Genomic DNA, 19,533 nt, shown 5'->3' with positions numbered 1-19,533 from the left:
TTCATTTGATGTCCTAGATGTTCCTAGTCTCCTCGTCCTGATGTTCTTGTCCTGTTCCTCGTTGGAGCTCCTTCGTTGTCTCTTTGGTGTCCTGACATTCCATGTCCAGATGTTCCGATGTTCCATGTCCTTAAGTTCCTGATGCTCCTTGTTCCAGTCCTGGTCCTGATATCCTCATCTCTGGCTCTTCATCTTGCTTCTAGGTTCCCTGCTTGTCCATCTTTCCTGGCATGCCACCATCATGGTCTGTGACTAGCCCATGGGGGGCTGTGTAAGGCACTTCGTTGCACAAGGCCTGTCTTCATGTCTGCAGTGCAAGTCTACGGAAGACTTCTTGTGTTTAATTCTGGGGTCTGTTCCTGAATCCGAGTTCTGAGTCTTGAATCCTGTTCCTGGTCTTTGGAGTACCTTGTGCCTGCTTCCATCCATGCCCAAGACTCAAGCCAGAACCTGCTCCGCTTCAACATGGTCCGCTACCAGCCATGGGTGGCTGTGTAGAGCGCGCCTCAGTGCAGGCCTCTCCTGAATCTTCGACATCTTCACTTTCTCGTCTGGAGTCTGCTTCACTTTCAGCGTGGTCCGCGACCAGCCTTGGGCGGCTGTGTAGGGCGCGCTGCAGTGCAGTACTCACCCAGTACTAGCACCTGAATCTTGAATCCTCACCTGAGTCTTACAAGTATCCTGAATCTCTGCCTGAGTCTTCCAAGTATTCTGGAACCTTGACCAAGTCTTCCAAGTTCCACGAGTCCTTGTCTGAGTTTCCAAGTTCCTGAGTTCCATGTCTTGTCTTGTTCCTGCCCTCAGTCTCCATCTGGCCTCTGCACTCATCATTCTCAAGCAGCGGGTCCAGAAGGGCTACTGGACGGACGGCTATTCTCGAGACCAGCATTGCGTTGCTGGGTTTCACCGGTGCGTGCAGGTCCAATGGAGGGCTGAGCCTGCTTTCTTTCAGTTCCTGATGTTCCTCACGTTGATCCTGGTCCAGTCTTGTTCCAGCTCCAGCCCGTGCTTAAACTCACCTCCCATGGTGTGTGTCTTGGGGCTCCTCCCTGAGCTGTGCCACGGCCCAAGAGCTCACATCTCTCTCTGGCCAAGTGACCTCATCTCCATGCTCGCAACAATTTCTGAAAGTATTCTCATGCTTGTTTTTACTATAAAAGCATCGACATATCAAAAGATTCTCATGAGGGAAGAAATTAAACGCCCTCTTCTTAATTGAATTTAATAATCACATTGATATCTACTGGGTTTGTCTTTATTAGCTTATTTTATTTATTTATTTTATTTATTTATTTAAAATCTTTTCTATACCGTCGTTTACTAGTGCACCATCACAACGGTTTACAGGGCAGCACGCATATATGTATTGGATTAAATTCTTACTAAGAAAGTGCCAAAACATTTACGGTAACAATTTTCATAATCTAAGGTATATAATGTGAGATCTGGATCTTGTCTTTTATATGATTAATAGGAAATCTGCCTGCCTTTCTCATCCACCTAAGAGGGGTTTGCAGCGACCACCACAATAGTCTTGTTTTGATTAAGCTTTCACCATCTATTGGGAAGGAAGTGGTTCCCCCCCCCCCCCTTCCTTGCCTAGACCTTTCCCCCAGAAAGGTCCCACAATAATCGAATTAGAGAGAAGGAAAACGAACATCATCTGAAGACCTTCAATCGGAGTCCCCACCCCAGGATGCAGGACCACAGACATGCTGGAGTTCGAGACATGAGATGTGGACCTCAGGCACTGTGGGCACCAGGACCTTACACACAGCTAGGACACCCCAGCCATGTTGAGATACTCATTCTTCCCGAATGAAGGAAACTGATATCTCAATTTCCCACACTGAGTGATATTTTCACAGGAGAAGAACTGTAAATGTATACCAAACCTGGATGTAAATGGACTTTAATTTTTCTATACATCTTGATTGCATTATTACAATTCCCAGTAAAATATTATTTGAACACCCAGCCTGTGGTCACAACTGGTCTGTCAGTCCTGAAGAGCAAGGTTAACACACTCACCCACAGGGTTTCCACTGCCTGAGTCACAAAGGTTTTCCTTCACCTCCACAGAAATTACCCTCCCACCCAGAAGAAAGAAGAGTTGGGGAGAAAACAGAAGAGCTAGCCCAAGGAAAAAAATTCTTTTTTGGGCCCTTAGGATATATGCCGAGTGTGGAAAAAGGGTTACAGTGACAAAATATTTTTCAAATATATCGGAGAAAGAAGGAAGACCCAAAGTGGTATAGTGAAATTGAAAGATGACAAGAGTAATATGTGGAGAGAGAGACAAAGAAATGGCAGAAATATTAATTAAATACTTCAGTTTGGTATTCACAAAGAAGACCCTGGAGAAGGACTATTGCTGATTGAGAAGACCTAGATGGGGATGGTTTAGATGAAACTCCATTTACAGAAGAGAATGTATGGGAAGAGCTAGAAAAACTAAAAGTGGACAAGACCATGGGGCCGGATGAAGTACATCCCAGGATATTAAGGGAGCTCAGAGATGTGCTGGTGGGTCTACTAAGACTTGTTCAATAGATCCTTGGAAATGGGAGTGGTGCTGCATGACTGGAGAATAGCAGTGGTGGTCCTGTTTCATAAAAATGGTAGCAGAGAGGAGGCTGGAAACTCAGCGGCCTTCGACACCATCAACCACAACCACCTCATCAACCGCTTAACCGAAATAGGTATCTCCGGCCTAGCCCTGCTATGGTTCAAATCCTACCTATCCAACAGAAAGTTCTCCGTCAAGATAGGAAACGCCAACTCCACACTCTACCCCTTGTCTCAAGGCGTCCCCCAAGGCTCCTCTCTCTCCTCTACCCTTTTCAATATCTATCTCACTCCTCTATGTCACCTCCTCACAGACCTTGGCCTCAAATTCTACCTCTATGCAGATGATGTGCAAATCATCATTCCCACTCACAACTCCCTCTCAGATGCCCTTGCTTTCTGGAACACTTGTCTTGCTAACATAAATGACTTCCTCTCCAACATCTACCTTGCACTAAACTCCTCTAAAACGGAGCTGCTCCTCATCTCTCCCCACCTCCCTCCTAAACCCCTGATCTCCAACGACCCAGCTTTCAACACCATAATGCCCCACACCACCGTAAGAGACCTTGGAGTAATCCTAGATCAACAACTCAATCTAAAAAAACAGATCAACACCATCCTCAAAGAAGGTTTCTTCAAGCTCAATATCCTGAAGAAACTCAGACCCCTCCTCCACTATCATGACTTCCGTACCATCATCCAAGCCACCCTCTCATCAAAGCTCGACTACTGTAACGCCCTCCTCCTTGGTCTACCCTCCTCCACCACCAAACCCTTACAAATGTTCCAAAATGCTATCGCTAGGGTCATTACCAACTCACGGAAAGCTGATCACATCACTCCTATACTCAAAGAACTCCACTGGCTCCCCATCGCATCCCGAATTCTCTTTAAAACCTTAACCATAGTTCACAAATCCATCCACACATACAATTCTAACTGGCTAGATGAACCTTTTGTCACATACGCACCGAACGACCCACCCAAACTGTCAATAAAGGCACCCTCTCCATTCCCCCCTTAAAAAAAGCCCACCTTACTTCTACCAGGGATCGCGCCCTTTCCATTGCAGGCCCTAAGCAATGGAATGCCCTCCCCACCACACTCAGGCTGGAGCCATGTTACTCCAAGTTCAGAAAAAAACTTAAAACATGGCTCTTCCGACAAGCCTACCCTGACTAACCTTCACCTCCTCCCCCCCTTGACCCTAACTTATTGCTCCTCTCCCTCGCCTACCAACCCCTGCCCTCCTGAACCCTCTCCTATACTTTCCTGTAAGTAACCCGCTTAAATTTGTATTCTTTCCTGTAAATAGCACGTTACAGCTTCAACGCTCTAATCTCTATGCCCCCTGCTTTTACTCTTGTAAATAACCTGCCTAAACTTGTATATAGTCCTCTAAATAGCTCGTTACAGTTTTAATGCTTTAATTTCTATGCCCCCTGCTCTATGTATAATCCTCCTTGTTTTCCCCTCCCTGTTGATTGTAATTTCTGCCTTTAGTTACAATGTGCACCGGTATGATGTACACATACTAATACCAGTATATAAAAGTTTTCAAATAAATAATAAATACATGCCAGTAGCCTCAACTCAGTGGTGGGAAAATTAATGGAGACCCTGCTGAAAGAAAGGATAGTAAAATATCTACAAACTGGTTGGTTGCTGGACCCAAGATAGCTTGGCTTCACAAGGGAAAATTCTGTCAGACGAATATAATTGACCCTTTTGATTGGGTAACTAGAGATTTGGATCAAGGAAGAGTACTCAATGTGATTTACTTGTATTTCAGCAAAGTTTTTGATACAATCCCACATAGGAGGCTTGTGAATAAAATGTGAAGCTTGGGACTCATCACCAAGGTGGTGGAGAGGACCGCAAACTGGTTGGCTGACAAGAGACAGTGTGTAATGGTAAATGGAACCTACTCTGAAGAGAGAATTGTGTTGTGGAGTTTCACAATATCTTTGTGAATGACATTGCGGTAAGGATAGAAGGAAAAGTTTGTCTATTTACAGATGATACTAAGATCCACAATAGAGAACATGGCTGAAGGAGTAGAGAGAATAAAAGTGATTTAAGAAAGCTTGAAGAGTGGCCAAAGACTTGGAAGCTGGGATTCAATGCCAAGAAATGCAGTCAAAAAATGAAAACCCTTAGATGCAGCTGAAAAACAGAATCAAATCACAATAGCAACATTCAGCTGGGAGGGAACTCTTGCTAAGATGTGTATAGCAACTTTCATAAATAGCCTCAGTATATTTGTGGCTTATTTGGTGAAGCCTATGATATTCTGGGCTGATATAATCATGGGTTGCATGAACACTTCGTTTTGCACCATCAGGCGCTAAAGGACAACTTGGTGTTACAGAGTCTGTTACTCCTTCTTCAGGGACCTTCAGGAGAGAACAAGCCTTCTATATACTTCTGCGTGGGAGACAAAAATATGAGAGTTCTTAACATGCCAACCGGCTAAAAAATTACAGTGGCTTCGGTTTGGAAGTGCAGACTTACTTAGCATTTTCTGGTCAGTTCTTAATATAGAAGCGGCGAATGTCTGTGCGCTGCAAAGGATGAAAAGTTCTTAAAAGAATATACTTAATAATACTCTAGAGTCTTTGGAATATCATTCAAAAATGTCAGTACTTACGTGCACTAAAACAATGACACCTGCCAGCATATCGTTCAGAAACTGACGGCTTGCACGCCAGAAAGACGCGATTTTAAAGGGATTCCGTCGATTAACTCATTTGCAGGAAATGACGTGCAGGATCACAAATATGGTCATATCCATAAATGTAAATTGACTTGGTATGGGAAGCCCTTGAGGGGCAAACACCAAAAAAGGAAAATGACGTCAGAGCGGCGGCAATCTTGGGGAATTTTTGACAATTAAACAATTAAACTCAATGAACGGAGAGAACCTGTGTTGAAAAAAAGCGTTTTAGACCAAAGAAAACCATTCCACCTTCTCGTTCAGTCCATGCGGCTCAACAGTCTGTAACTTGAAGATCCATTGATTCTCCTTATAATTCAATAAAGTAGAACGATCTCCCCCCCTCCAGTTCGGGGGGATATGTTCAAGAATGACCCACTTGAAATCTGAGAACATGTGTGTGTGTGTGTGAGATGCAGTGTTGAACTATGGGTGCTTTTATGTCTTTATTATTTATCCTGCTCCGATGTTCTGTGAGACGAGTACGAATTTTAAGTTTGGTACGTCCCACACAGATTTTCTTGCAGGGGCATTGTAAGGCATAAATAACACATTCAGTGTTACAAGTGACTTCATGTTTGATCAAGACCTGGAGCCCTGTTTGAGGGTCTTGCCAATGAGTGCCAACATATGCCTGGGAACAAAAAGAACAATTACCACATGGAATTTGTCCAGTCTGTTGGGGGTGAGAGAATGCTTTCATAACCACCCTGACTACTCTCTGTTTAATATTAGTCCCATGAGAGTATGCAAACATGGGGGGATCCTGAAATATGGCATGGGGACTTAGAACAATCCAGTTTTTTAAAATGGCTGTTTTGATGTGGGTTGTGAGATTGGTGTATGGTAGAACGCAGATTAAATTGGAAACTTTGTTCTTTTGTTTGTATTGTAATAATTGCTCCCTGTCCGAAAAGGTGGCTCTCTTGTATGCTCTTTTAATGACTCGAGTAGGATAACCTCTCTCTTGACATCTATCACTTAATTTAACTGCTTGATTATGGAATTCCTGCACATCTGAGCATATTCTTCGGATACGAAAAAATTGACCCACCGGAAGTCCTTCCTTAAAGGGTCTAGGGTGGTGACTTTCGAACCGTAGATAATTGTTTCTATCGGTCGCTTTTCTGAATATTGTCGTGTGAATACCTGTGTGATTTTTCTGTATCTGAATGTCAAGAAAGGACAATTGAGTTAAATTATAGGTGAGACTGAATTTGAGATTAGGATTAACTTGGTTGAGCCACTGATGAAATTGTAGGAGCGACACCTCTGTGCCAGTCCAAATGAAAAATATGTCATCGATGTAGCGGGACCAAAGTCTGACAGATTGAAAAAAGGGCAAAGGCTATCGGCGCCATTTTGATTACTGGCAGACGAGGCCCGAGTGCAGGAGATCGCTCCCGGGCCTCCACTAGACCATCAGGGACTTTTGGCAAGTCTTGGGAGACCCTCCTGTCACCCACAAGACTTGCCAAATGTCCCTGGTGGTCCAGCGGGGGTCCGGGAGCGATCTCACCCTCGGCTGCCAGTAATCAAAATGGCGCCGATAGCCTTTGCCCATACTGTGTCACAGGGGCTACCGGTGCCATTGGTCAACTCCTATCACATGATAGGAGCACAAGATGGCACCGATGGCCATGTGACAGGGGCTGACCAATGGCACCGGTAGCCCCTGTGACATAGTAGGTCAAAGACTATTGGTGCCATTTTGAAACCGGCAGCCGAGGGTGTGAGTGCAGGGGATGGCTCCCGGACCTACCGCTGGACCACCAGGGAGTTTTGGTAAGTCTTGGGGGGGTCAGGAGGGTGGGGGGGGGGTGGATTTAATGCATTATTGTAAATTTTAATGCTTTGGGTGGGTTTTTTTGAGTTTCGTTTTCCCGCGTCGTTTTTTGGGCCCGTTTAGTTTTTCCCCGTTTCGTTTTTTGTTTGTTTTTCCAAAAAACTAACCAAGGAAAAACGAACTTTACCCCAAAGCGTCCGACTCAGAAAACGACCCGGTAGAAAAAAACGAAGCTCATCTCTATTGTTTTGTGGTTAGAAAAGTTTTATTTTTCCTGATGTCTACAGATATGTATATGTATTCCGCAATACAAGTTTTGCCTTTACTTTTCTTTATGTATATAATTGAAAAGCTCAATAAAGAAAAAAATGATTAAAAAAAAATACTAAAACATATTAAACAAAACACAGAGAAAAATTAACAATTTAGCATTGGAAAAGCAAATTCTTATACCAAAACAGGGAACTTCTGAACTTTAAAAAATGTAGTTACAGACTGGAGAGAAAGCTCATCATTGGAATGCTATTTTAAATAAAGTCATTTTTTAAAGCTTTTTTGAAGTTTTTAATATCAGAAATATTCTGCACAGCATCAGATAGGGAGTTCCAGAGGCTAGACCCTGCAACAAAGAAGACATGGTTTCTGGTGATGGCTAAACTTGTTCTTCACTTTTGTGAGGAGGATCTGCCTGCTCCAGTCCTCCAGAACTATGCTCTAAAGAAGCATTAGAAAGATCAGCCAGCAGACCTTCCAGAACTTCTCTATGTTCCCTAAATACCTTTGGATGTATCCCATCTGGCCCCATCGCTTTATCTACTTTTAGTTTAGCTAGCTCCTCACTAACCCATCTTCCAAAAAGCTGGCTTTTTCTCAATGGACACTGGACAGAAATATTTGCTAAGAAATTCTGCTTATTCCTTGTCTGCCTCTAAATATTCCACTGCTTCACCTCTGAGTCTCACAAAGACACTTTTGCGCTTCCTCCTATCACTAAAATATCTAAAACATAAAAAAAAAGTCTTTTCCCCTGTTTTAGATTATTAGTTATTTTTGTTCCATTTGCATGTTCACTCTCCTATTTCCTAGATATTGTTTCCTGTCTTCCTCTTTCTATGATCTCTCGTGGCTTATGAATGCTAACCTTTTTTTCCTTATTTTTTAGCTACTTCTTTCATAAATTATAGTGCTCTCTTTTTTCTCTTACCTTTATTTACTTTCCTAGCAAAAAGATTAGTTGTTCTTACAATATCTCCTTTTAGTTTTGCCTACTGCTCTTCTACTTCTAGATTTTCACATCCAGCTAATGACTTGCTGAGTTACTCCCCCCATTTTGACAAAGTTAGTCTTCTTGAAGTCCAAGATTCTATGATTGAACCATGGCACCTGTGTTGTAATACTGAACCACAGCATCTGGTGATCACTGGATCCCAGTTGAACAACCACTGCAGCATTAGAAACACTGACCCCATTGGTAAACATCAGACCCCGTATTGACCTCTCCCATGTTGGATTTATCAGTTGATGGAACAGTTCTTCTTGCAGAGAATTCAGCATCTCCCTGCGTCTAGATGATACTACAGCCAAGATGTCCCAATAACTATGGGGGTAACCTGCACAATACGACAAATACTACCATATAAAGCTTGCTGGGCAGACTGGATGGACCATTTGGTTCTTTTCTGCTATCATTACTATGTTACTATCATGCATATTGAATCATCTTGCAAATCCATCTCTGCTTTCCTAGAAATTTGGGAATATCCTCTATAAAGTTTTTATCCATTTCTTCTGCTTGCCATGGAGATCTATATATTGAACCATTATAAGCAGATGTTCCATTCCCTTTCCAGTTTAATCTACAGTATGTCCTCCTTATCTAAAAAGCCCTTCAGTTCTGTGTTACAGATTTTTGTATCATCTTCAAACAAGTGTATTTTTGCCATTACTCCCTCTGCAGTATTGCTAATGAACATACTGAAGCTAAATGGCCTTAGCAACAAGCTCTGTGGTACCCCGTTGTCATGAGAATGGACTCCATTGATCACCACTCTCTGAGTTCTGTTGTTTAATTAAATTTGTCTGACAAGACCTTTCCTATGTGTAACCATGTTGTCTAGGATTCTGCAGTCTATTTGTTTCATGGTGTTGTACTATCTTTCTCTGTATAAGTGTTTCTATAGCTTTGTCTGCTACTGAAGATAGACTCATAGATCTGTAGTTTCCTGACACAACTTTGGCATACTGTAGCTCGACCAAGTGAAGAATAAAATCTTATTTACCTCCTTGTTTACACTTGTAGCAGGACTACATCCATGATCCTTTTGGAATCTTCCACTATCTCCAAACACAAGTTGAACAGAATTTTGAGGGAGTAAATGGGAGATGGATGTAGGTTTTTTAATATATTAATTTTAGGGATTCCTTCATATTTATTTATTTATTTATTTATTTATTTGTTTAAAAGTGTTTCTTACGGGTGTGCATTCGTTTGCAACGTATTGGTAATCCGCAACATATAGGGCCATATTCGTTGTATTCGTGAGGAAGCGAAACGTATCGTGATTCCCCACAAATACAACAAATCTTCACTGAATTATTCGGCCGTCTAAAGAGCGAAATTAAACAAACCCCCCACCCTCCTGACCCTCCCCAAGACTTACCAAAACTCCCTGGTGGTCCAGCGGGGGGTCCGGGAGCCATCTACTGCACTCACGCCATCGACTGCTGGTATTCAAAATGGCGTCCATAGCCTTTGACCTTACTATGTCACAGGGGCTACCGGGGCCATTGGTCGGCCCCTGTCACATGGTAGGAGCAATGGACGGCAGGTGCCATCTTGTGGGGGTCAGGAGGGTCCCCCAAAATGGAGGGGGGTGAGGAGGGTCCACACAAGATGGCCGGTGCCATCTTGTGGGGGTCAGGAGAGGCCCCCAAGACTTGCCAAAAGTCCTTGGTGGTCCAGCGGGGGTCTGGGAGCGATCTCCTGCACTTGGGCCGTTGGCTGCCAATAATCAAAATGGTGCCGATAGCCTTTTCCCTTACTATGTCACAGGGGCTACCGGTGCCATTGGTCAGCCCCTGTCACATGGTAGGAGCACAAGATGGTGCCGGCCATCCATTGCTCCTACCATGTGACAGGGGCCGACCAATGGCACCGGTACTCCCTGTGACATAGTAAGATCAAAGGCTATCGGCACCATTTTGAATACCGGCAGCCGACGGCATGAGTGCAGTAGATGGCTCCCGGACCCCCTGCTGGACCACCAGTGAGTTTTGGTAAGTCTTGGGGGGGGGGGGGGTCAGGAGGGTGGGGGTTGTAGTTAATTACATTTTAGCCGGGAAACGAATAAGAATGAACGCATGAACGTATTGGGGGGCCCCCCTTGCCGAATGCAACATATCTGCCCCCCGATGAATACGAATACTGAATGCAACGTATGCGGTCCCTCGGCACATCTCTTGTGTTTCTATACCGCTTTTACAAAGTTTAGTCAAAATGTTTTTCATAAATATAAAAACATAAAAATAATAAAATAGCTGATTCAGGATACGAGGTAATTCTGGAAAATTATTACATAGCTATCTTTTTATAGGGTTCACTGGAACCAGGAGAAATGCTCCCTCGTAAGCTGAAACAAATCCTGAGGCAGGAATTTTGGGCACAGTTTCGAAGCCTTCTGAATCGAGGCACAGAGGTGAGATGGGGACAAAACACCTGTAAACTGGTTGATGATCAGATTGGTACTGTAGCATCATGCATTTTGCAGATTCCATATGTAAAATATAGGATAAAGTACTTTGCCTGTATAGATCTTATAGGTACACTGTTCAATTTACTTTATGATTTCTTTTGCAGTAGTTTATTATCAAAAGAGAAAAATTTCATCATTTCTACAATTAGCTACATAACATTACAGTAGCATAGAACAAGATGGCATGAAATGCAGATGTTACATAATTATGTCAAGTACTGATAAATCATTTGGTTTGTTAATAGACATGAATTAGGTTGTACATATTAAAATAAAACTTAATAAATCATGTCCTCATGATTTATTTTCAGAAAAATAGCACATGGAAGTTGGTTATTACTAGTAATTTAAAAAATTTTTCTTCATTTTCATTCCATCCCTGAATCATGAAAAGCATTATAACTGAATGCGTCATTCTGTTATTTAAACCCTTGTATTCTATAACACTTTTCATTTCTTCCTGGACAATAACAAGGGCAACCAGGATCCTGGTCTCCTCCCACCAGCCTCCTTACAGAATCCAAGCAAATAAGCCAGAGACAAATTAGTTGGAATCAAAAAAGCCCGCAGCTTTATTAAACACCATAACAGCACAATACCTGAGCTCAAAACAAAGCCCACAGACCCAGTGGTCATCCGCCATACCTCAGCAGGATGCATCCATCCCCAGACCTTACAGCCTGCAGGCCGCCGATAGCACCATGCTGCCTCCATATGCAGCTCCTGCCACAGCCCAGCAAGGAGCCACCTCTCAAGTGACTGCACCTAATCACTCAATCACAGTCAATCCTCCATCATTACCCCACCAATTATCTCAGCTGGTTAGGCAGTACAACCCAGTAAATTAACAAAACTCGAGTAACTCGCCACAGACACAGGAAAGTTAATGGCTTAGCCTGTGACCCATCCCCCCCCCCCCCCCAATAAAAATGTGACCTATGATCCCGAAAATAACTCCTCCAAGGCCTCCTGAAATGTATTAAGAAATACATTGAGCCTCATCATCAGATAAGTGAACACCATCTGAACAATAAAGGCCCCCACAAAGATCCCATGCCCTCATGTGTTTGATATGGCTCCCCCTTTGTGAACACAGTTACTAGCCAATTTGCTGGTTTGCCTTAGCCCAACAATGTCCCCCAAAAATTTGGTCCACTACAACAGGCCTTGGAATGATATCTGACCAACAAACAATTGTTGATGAAAGCCAACCCAAAATGATGGCAAAGTCCTTCCGTACAGCATCCACGAACTGACAACAAGACACTTGCTCAAATCATTTCCACCAAGATGGATCAGCAATACCTCCGGCCAAGCTCGTGAATTAATTAAACTTTGAATGAAGCACATCAACTGGTTCCAGCACATTCCTTGACTACCCAGCCAATGCACCAGCACCCAAATGAGAGCCATAGGGGTGCCGGCACACATATTTATGAGTCCAAGCCGCATAAGTATGCCCAATAATCCAAACATTATGATTGCCAGAACAGGATTCTCAGGAAAAAACAAACAATACAGTGAAAGCTTCTACAAATTTGGCTGCCCAGGCCTAACATACAGCTAAAAAATGCCGGACTTCCTCTTGCCAATCTGTTGTATAACTTTATCATAAAGGCCTGAAGCTGCCACCAAAGTGGGAACGCCAGTCCAGGAGGAATGGGTCCGGTAATAACCCACATCAAAACCCACCACCTCTAACACTCTCTTCAACAGCATTTGAACTGGTATTGCGTCAATGGTTTTAAATCCCCATGTACCAAAAAAATGCCTTACCCCTTTTGGTCTTATTCTCTGATAATTCCATGCATTCAAAACAGAACAGGTACATAAATCCATAATCACCATCAGAACCAACGTGGCTCCTTTTCCCTGCTGATCCATTTTGGATCTATGAATCCTTAAAGTAATCAAGTCTTCACATAGAAACACTTGCTGAAATTGTAAACCCATTTTCTCTTCCCCACCAGAAGCCCTAGCAACCAATTCCCCCACCCAAAAGACCCCCAAAAATGCTAACAAGATGATATAAACATGTCTCATAAAGAGAGATGCAAATCTCTGGCACCACATCCCATAAAGCCAACAAAACCTAATGAGTAATGGACAATCGACCATCACACAATGCCTGACTTTCCCTAGCCCACCACAATAACAATCTGTGAATAATAAAGCCACCCATAGGAAAAACCCCAACCATGCACTTGCACATTTATGGTGACTAGGCACCATAAATGTGCCTAGTCACTGCCACCCTAGCAAAAAAACAATCTTTTGACTTCCTCAGTATGCAGTATTTTATCAATAGCATATCAGGAACTGGACCCCAAACCCAACCCATTGCAAACAGAAAATGCACAACCTTCCTGGCACCGCATAATGCCCTGACCAAGTCAATGGAACTAAGGATGTTCGCAGTAAATTCCATGATCCCGGACACCAAACTTCCATGGGAAACTGGGCATCTCCACACCACTCTGGTCTGCCTCTGGAGCCAGCTTCTGAAAATTGTTCCATCTGCACCAAGTAAGAGGATCAGCAATTGTATTATCAAAACTGGGAACATGTCTTTCCCATGCAGTTACATTCAACTGCATACAATGCAAGACAAACTCCTGCAACAAATCAGCAACTAAAACACACTTTGCTGAGTGCTTATTGATTACCTCCACCACCACCCAAATTGTCTCACATTCCTTGCATAGAAGATGAAGTACCACCAGCATTATCTCCAGCACATAAACCCCCTTTTCCAGTGGCAGCCACACCCAGTCCCTTTGCAGTACCACCCACAGCATCTCCTGTACTTTCCAGCGACCACCTTGCCCGACCCCTGTATCGCACAACCAGTGATTCCCCCTCCCATCCCAGCCGCAGAATCACCAGACCCCTGTCCCAGTGCAGAAATCCACCCACCACCAGCATGTGAATCCTGCATCCACTCTGGACGAAATGCCTAAGAGCTCCCCCGATCATCCATATGTGCTTGAGACCTCCGCAAACCCTCAGTTCGGTCTCCTCTCCAATCCTCCTGCCATAACATCCCTGAACTATCAGAAACACCTGCATCCCCTTGATGCTGCACTTCCTGCTAAGAAGGAAAAACAGAGCCAGCAGCCACTGTACCACCATTGTTCCTTCCAGACAATGGACCATCCATCTGAATTACGGGACCCTGTTCTCAGATTATTCTGTCTTTTCACACTTAGCTCAGTTTTCAGTCTCCTGGATTATAATGCTACTATCACTTGTTTCTGCATCCTACCTACTTATTCATTATCTTCTCTTTTTTCCTGTACCATCCCCCCACCACCATCTCCATATATTTTACGCTCCTCTGTACTTCACTTGATGTATCTGATGAAGTGGACTCTGTCCTTGAAAGCTCATGCCTCACTAAATTGGTTAGTCTATAAGGTGTCACTTGCCTTGTGTCATTACTCCAAGAAGAGTAGACAGCCCCAGCATAGGAGGGGAAGGAAAATAGGCTTGTGTGTTTCCTTATGAATATATCCCTAATAAGGGCAAGCACTCAATCTGACAGATTTGAGCTAAGGGGAGAGTATGAGAAGGGGTTTACAGGACAAAACCACAGAATACTTTAAAGGACCAGCTCCAGAGCACTGTCCCATTCAACCTTAAACCTAATACAGCAGGGAATCCTGGTCTTGGGCTGAGGCCACAGGGAAAGGTGTATAATTAATGAGCCCAAGGGAGAGAAGGAAACCTAGAGAGAGTACTGCTGAACTGTAAGCTGTGATATTACATTTGTGTTATTGAACTGCAAAGAATAACAGAGCTGCTTTTGTTTGTTTTCTTTTCACTAATAAATAAGTTTATGCAAGATTTCTGTCAGCCTAAATCTGTTCTTTGGCAACCCTAAAACCACTCATAGTGCAACAAATTCCTTTTAATTTGGCCCACTATTGTTCCACTTCACCCATCTTCTCCCAGGCTTCTAGCTTTTCTCAAGTTGCATCCCCATTTTGCCAAAGTCCATATTTTTGAAATCTAAGACTTTGATCTTTATGTGACTTCTCTGTATCCTGGCCATTATATCAAACCATACTGTGATTATTACGGGTGCTCAGGTGAACACTTATCCATCCATTAGAGATACTATCCTGTGGTTGATAAGACCGTGGAAGGGAATGGGTTAGACACAACTCCTTTTACAGAAGAGTATATATGGGAAGAGCTAGGAAAACTGAATGTAGACAAGTCCATGGGGCTGGATGAGGTACATCCCAGGATACTATGAGAACTTAGAGATGTCCTGGTGGGTCCGCTAAATGACCTGTTCAATAGATCTCTGGAAACAGGAGTGGTGCCACGAGATTGTAGAAGAGCAGAGAGGAGGACTGGAAACTGCAGGCCAGTTAGCCTCACTTGGTGGTGGGAAAATTAATGGAGACACTGCTGAAAGAAAGGATACAGAACTATCTACAATCCGGTAAGTTGCTGGACCCAAAGCAGCATGGATTCACCAGAGGAAGGTCCTGTCAAACAAATCTGATTGATTTTTTTGATTGGGTGGCTAGAGAATTGGTTCGAGGAAGAGCACTCGATGTTATCTATTTGGATTTCAGCAAAGCTTTTAATACCGTTCCATATAGGAAGCTTGTGAACAAAATGAGAAACTTTGGAGTGAGAGCCAGGGTGGTAGAGTGGATTACAAACTGGTTGATTGATAGGAGACAGTGTGTAATGGTAAATGGAGCCTATTCTGAAGAGAAAGCCATGTTAAGTGGAGTGCCACAGGGATTGGTATTGGGACCAGTTCTGTTCAATATCTTTGTGAGCGACACTGAGGAAGAGATAGAAGGTAAAGTTTGTCTATTTGTGAATGATAACTAGATCTGCAACAGAGAGGACATGCATGAAGGAATAGAGAGAATGAAGCGTGATTTACAAAGGCTTGAAGAGTGGTCAAAGATTTGGCAGCTGTGATTCAATGCCAAGAAGTGCAGAATCATATATCTGGGATGCGGTAATTCAAAAGAGCGGTATGGGGTGGGGGTGGGGCGGGAAGGCTGATGTGCACGGACCAAGAGCGGGATCTTGGGGTGATAGTTTCTGGCAATCTGAAGATGGTGATGCAATGTGAATGCTGGGCTGCATAGAGAGAGGAATAACCAGTAAGAAAATGGAGATGGTGATGCCCTTGGTGAGGCTTCACCTGGAGTATTGTGTTCATTTCTGGAACCCTTATCTCAAAAGTAATAGAGACAGGATGGAGGCGATCCAGAGAAGGGCTACCAAAATAGTGTGGGGTCAATATCAGAAAATCTTTGAGGAGAGACTGAAGGATATGAATATATATACCCTGGAAGAGAGGAGGAACAGGGGTGATATGATACAGACCTTCCAAATACCTAAAAGATTTTAATGATATGCAAACATCAAAACTTTTCCATTGAAATAAATCAGTAGAATTAGGGGTCATGAAATGAAACTCCAAGGAGGATGCCTCAGACCCAATGTCTGAAAATATTTCTTCACAGAGAGGGTAGTGGATGCCTGAAATGCCCTTCCAGAGGAGGTGGTGAAAACCAAAACATTGAAAGAATTCAGAAGGGCATGGGATAAATAACTGTGGATTCCTGAAGGCTAAAGGATGGAAATGAAGAAAAGAGTGCATGGAATAACTTGATGGTGCGGCGGTTATTACCCTTAAGCAACTCTATCATCGCTCTCTGCTTCAATGGCAGGGGGAAAAGAGGAATTGGATTTGTTCAGCAACCAATGGCCCCAACTTTTATAGTGTGGGGAAACAAGTATAGAGTTAATTTGCTGATGCGGCAGTTACTACCCTTAACCAATAAGACTGTTACTTTGATGCAACTCAAACATTGCTCTCTGCTTCAACAGCAAGGCATAACAGGGAACTGGATTCAACAGCAATTAACGAGGGTTCGTGTGGGAAACTGATAAGCATGGGGGTAATGTGAAATTGGATTCAAACAGCAAGTAACGAGGGCCCTGACTTTTATGGTATGGGAAAAAGATAAGCATGGGATAACCTACACGGCACAGCAGATTCTGCCATGAGTTTGGGCAAACTGGATGAACCATTTGGTCTTTTTCTGCCATCATTTCTATGTTTCTTTGTTTCCATATGTGAATACAAGGTCTAGTATCGCTCCTTCTCTCATGTTTCCATCACCAGTTGTCTGAGAAAAGCCCCTTGAAGGGCATCCACAATCTCTCTACTTCTTGCAGATTCTTCAGGAGAAATACTCCAATCCATATATGGAAAATTCAAGTCTCCAACAAGCAACACCTTTCCTTTCTTTCCCACCTTCTGGATGTCCTCAACCAGATCTCTGTCCAGTTCTTTTTGAGTTGGAGACATGAAGACCACTCCAGTGTAAATGGAAGCACTATTATCTTTTTTGAAGAGAGCCCATAGTGCTTCCTCCTTTCCCCACACCCTCTGCATTTCAGTTGCTTGGTTATTGTTTTTGACATAAAGTGCTCCTCCTCCTTTTCTTCTTCTCCATCCTTCCTTAACGGTTATAGCCTGGTATGGCCATATCCCATTCATGAGACTCACTGAATCATGTCTCTGTAATAGCAACATTATCAAGTCTGCATCCACCATTAGGCCTGCAGATCTGGAAATATATTGCCCAGACCACAAGCATTTATGCTCATAGCTTTCTAGCTTTTCTCATTCAGCTTGTTGCTCTTCCTGGTCACCTTTCTGCCCTTTTGCTTAAAAGAGGACTTTTGAGCTGATTAATTTTGTTAATAACTCCAACCACTTCCTGTATTTGTTGGTGACAACATTCCATTTCCAGAGGAAATACTGGCAATAGAACCTTCATCTGCTAGTGTTGAGTTTGGATTTCCTGGGGAAAGTACGTAACTTTTGAGACAAAATAAAAATAGTTTTTGGAAGGTTAAATTATTACTAGCTGTTTATATTGTTTCCTAAGTTTAAGGTTACTATTTGTTTGCCAATGTTAGAATTGTTTATGTTGTGCTGATTCTATGAGATAGTAAAAGAGAGTATTTCTTTGACAGTATTTGAATTGTGAGTTTGCAAAGGTCATTTATTTGATCTGAGAGGGTGAGAGTATTGGTTCCTGGGCAATTAGTTACTAGTTTGATTCCCACCCTACTCATCTCCCACCCACCCCCCTCTCAGTTTTTGATAAATAAGTTATCACCTCCACTAGGAGGAAGCCTTCAAAATAAGTCAATGTGGTAATTCAGTAATCTTAGTCCTTCTGCAACTAACGTTGCTTTGTAATTCGCTTAGCATAGGTCACCCGATATAGTTAGATGATAAGTGTTTTAATAAATAAATAAACATTAATCACCCAGTTATCAAATTTAAAAACCATGAAGATAAATTTTCAAAAAATGCCTATGTAAAAAATTAGTACTTGCATGCATAAAATGACATACATGCGAGTGTATACTATTTTAAAAACTGCAACAAATGCAAGTAAAATCTATTTCAGTATCCCTTTAAAATTCAAAGTAAACATATACGGGTATATCATTTGCACACTTATCTGGCTAAATTCTTTTTTATTTTTATTTTATCAAATTTTCAAACAACAAATACAAGATTAACTTGCACCAGTAATTGAGATACAATCGACAATAATTACAATTACAGCTTATATAGCAAGAAATATATAAATGTATCTCTTAACCTTCACAGGAAAATAGAAGGGAAGAACAAGGGATTTTATGAGTGACAAAGGAGAATGTAGCAAGAAGAAATTGTTAGTTCTGTGGACCCTTGAGTCAGCACGAGCACTGGTAACACCCCCGAGAGACGGCCCCCAGGGGTCCTCGTGGTCGGGAGGCAGTACAGGTCCAGGAGACCCAGCAAGAGCTTCACCTATACCAACCCCATTACCCTCAGGTTGAGCCTTGGGTGCCGGGGCCGGCAGGACTTAGGCGGGGGTCTCCTGGTGCAGGGCGGTCCAGAGGAGGAGGAGGTGTGTCAGGAAGTTGAGGCAGGCTGAAGACAGAAGCACCTTGGACAGTCCAGAAGTCAGGGAAAGCGGAGAGCAGGCTGGGCATGGAACCAGGCCAGGGGTCAGAGCAGGCAGCGGACTTGGAGAAGCCAGGAACAAGCCAAGGTCAGGAAGGGCAGCAGACACGGAGAAACTGGGAACAAGCCAAGGTCAGGATGGGCAGCAGACATGGAGAAGCCATGAAGCCAAGCCAAAGTCAAAACCGAGAAGACCATCCAAGGAACAAGGAGCCAGGAACAGCGGAACCAGGGGTGAGGGGCAGGCAGGAACTCAGGAACAGGCAGGAACACAGCAACACACACTCAGAGAGTAGGATATGTTGACAAGGCAGAGAATGCTGGTCTGAACTGGGCTTAAATAGTCAGGGCATCTGACGTCATCTTCGGGGGCCAGGCTGAGGTTTCCCGCTGCTGCCCCTTTAAGACGTGTCAGATGCCACATGCGCGCACCTAGGGAGGCGTGAGCGCACGGGGTTGAAGAGTGGGGCTGCATGGTGGTGCTTGTCTGCACCTTTCTTGGCCACCTCTGCAGCACGTCATAGGTTGGCCTGCTTGGTGTTCCAAAGGAGTTGTTGAGCAGTAAGTTGGGCAGCCGGAGAGGACACCGACAGAGGAATTGGTAAAGGCGGAACTGGTTGTCTCCCAATGACTAGCTGAAAGGGCGAATTCCCCATAGCGGAGTGGACATGAAGATTATGAGAGAATTCAG

At 43.4% G+C, this 19,533-nt stretch overlaps 1 protein-coding gene across 1 annotated transcript in view; it reads left to right on the top strand.

The window, feature by feature from the left end:
• TRPM2 (transient receptor potential cation channel subfamily M member 2) overlaps window positions 1-19,533 on the top strand; it is a 319,065-nt gene that overhangs the window by 276,118 nt on the left and 23,414 nt on the right. The window contains exon 28 of the mRNA XM_029607926.1: window positions 10,667-10,768. Coding sequence (XP_029463786.1) covers window positions 10,667-10,768 — 102 coding nt within the window. The remainder of the gene's footprint in view (window positions 1-10,666; window positions 10,769-19,533) is intronic.

Source organism: Rhinatrema bivittatum, chromosome 6 (genome assembly GCF_901001135.1).
Source record: "Rhinatrema bivittatum chromosome 6, aRhiBiv1.1, whole genome shotgun sequence".
Classification (NCBI taxonomy): Eukaryota; Metazoa; Chordata; class Amphibia; order Gymnophiona; family Rhinatrematidae; genus Rhinatrema; species Rhinatrema bivittatum.
The sequence above is the reverse complement of the archived record's forward strand: the minus strand, read 5'-3'. Positions and strand labels throughout refer to the sequence as shown.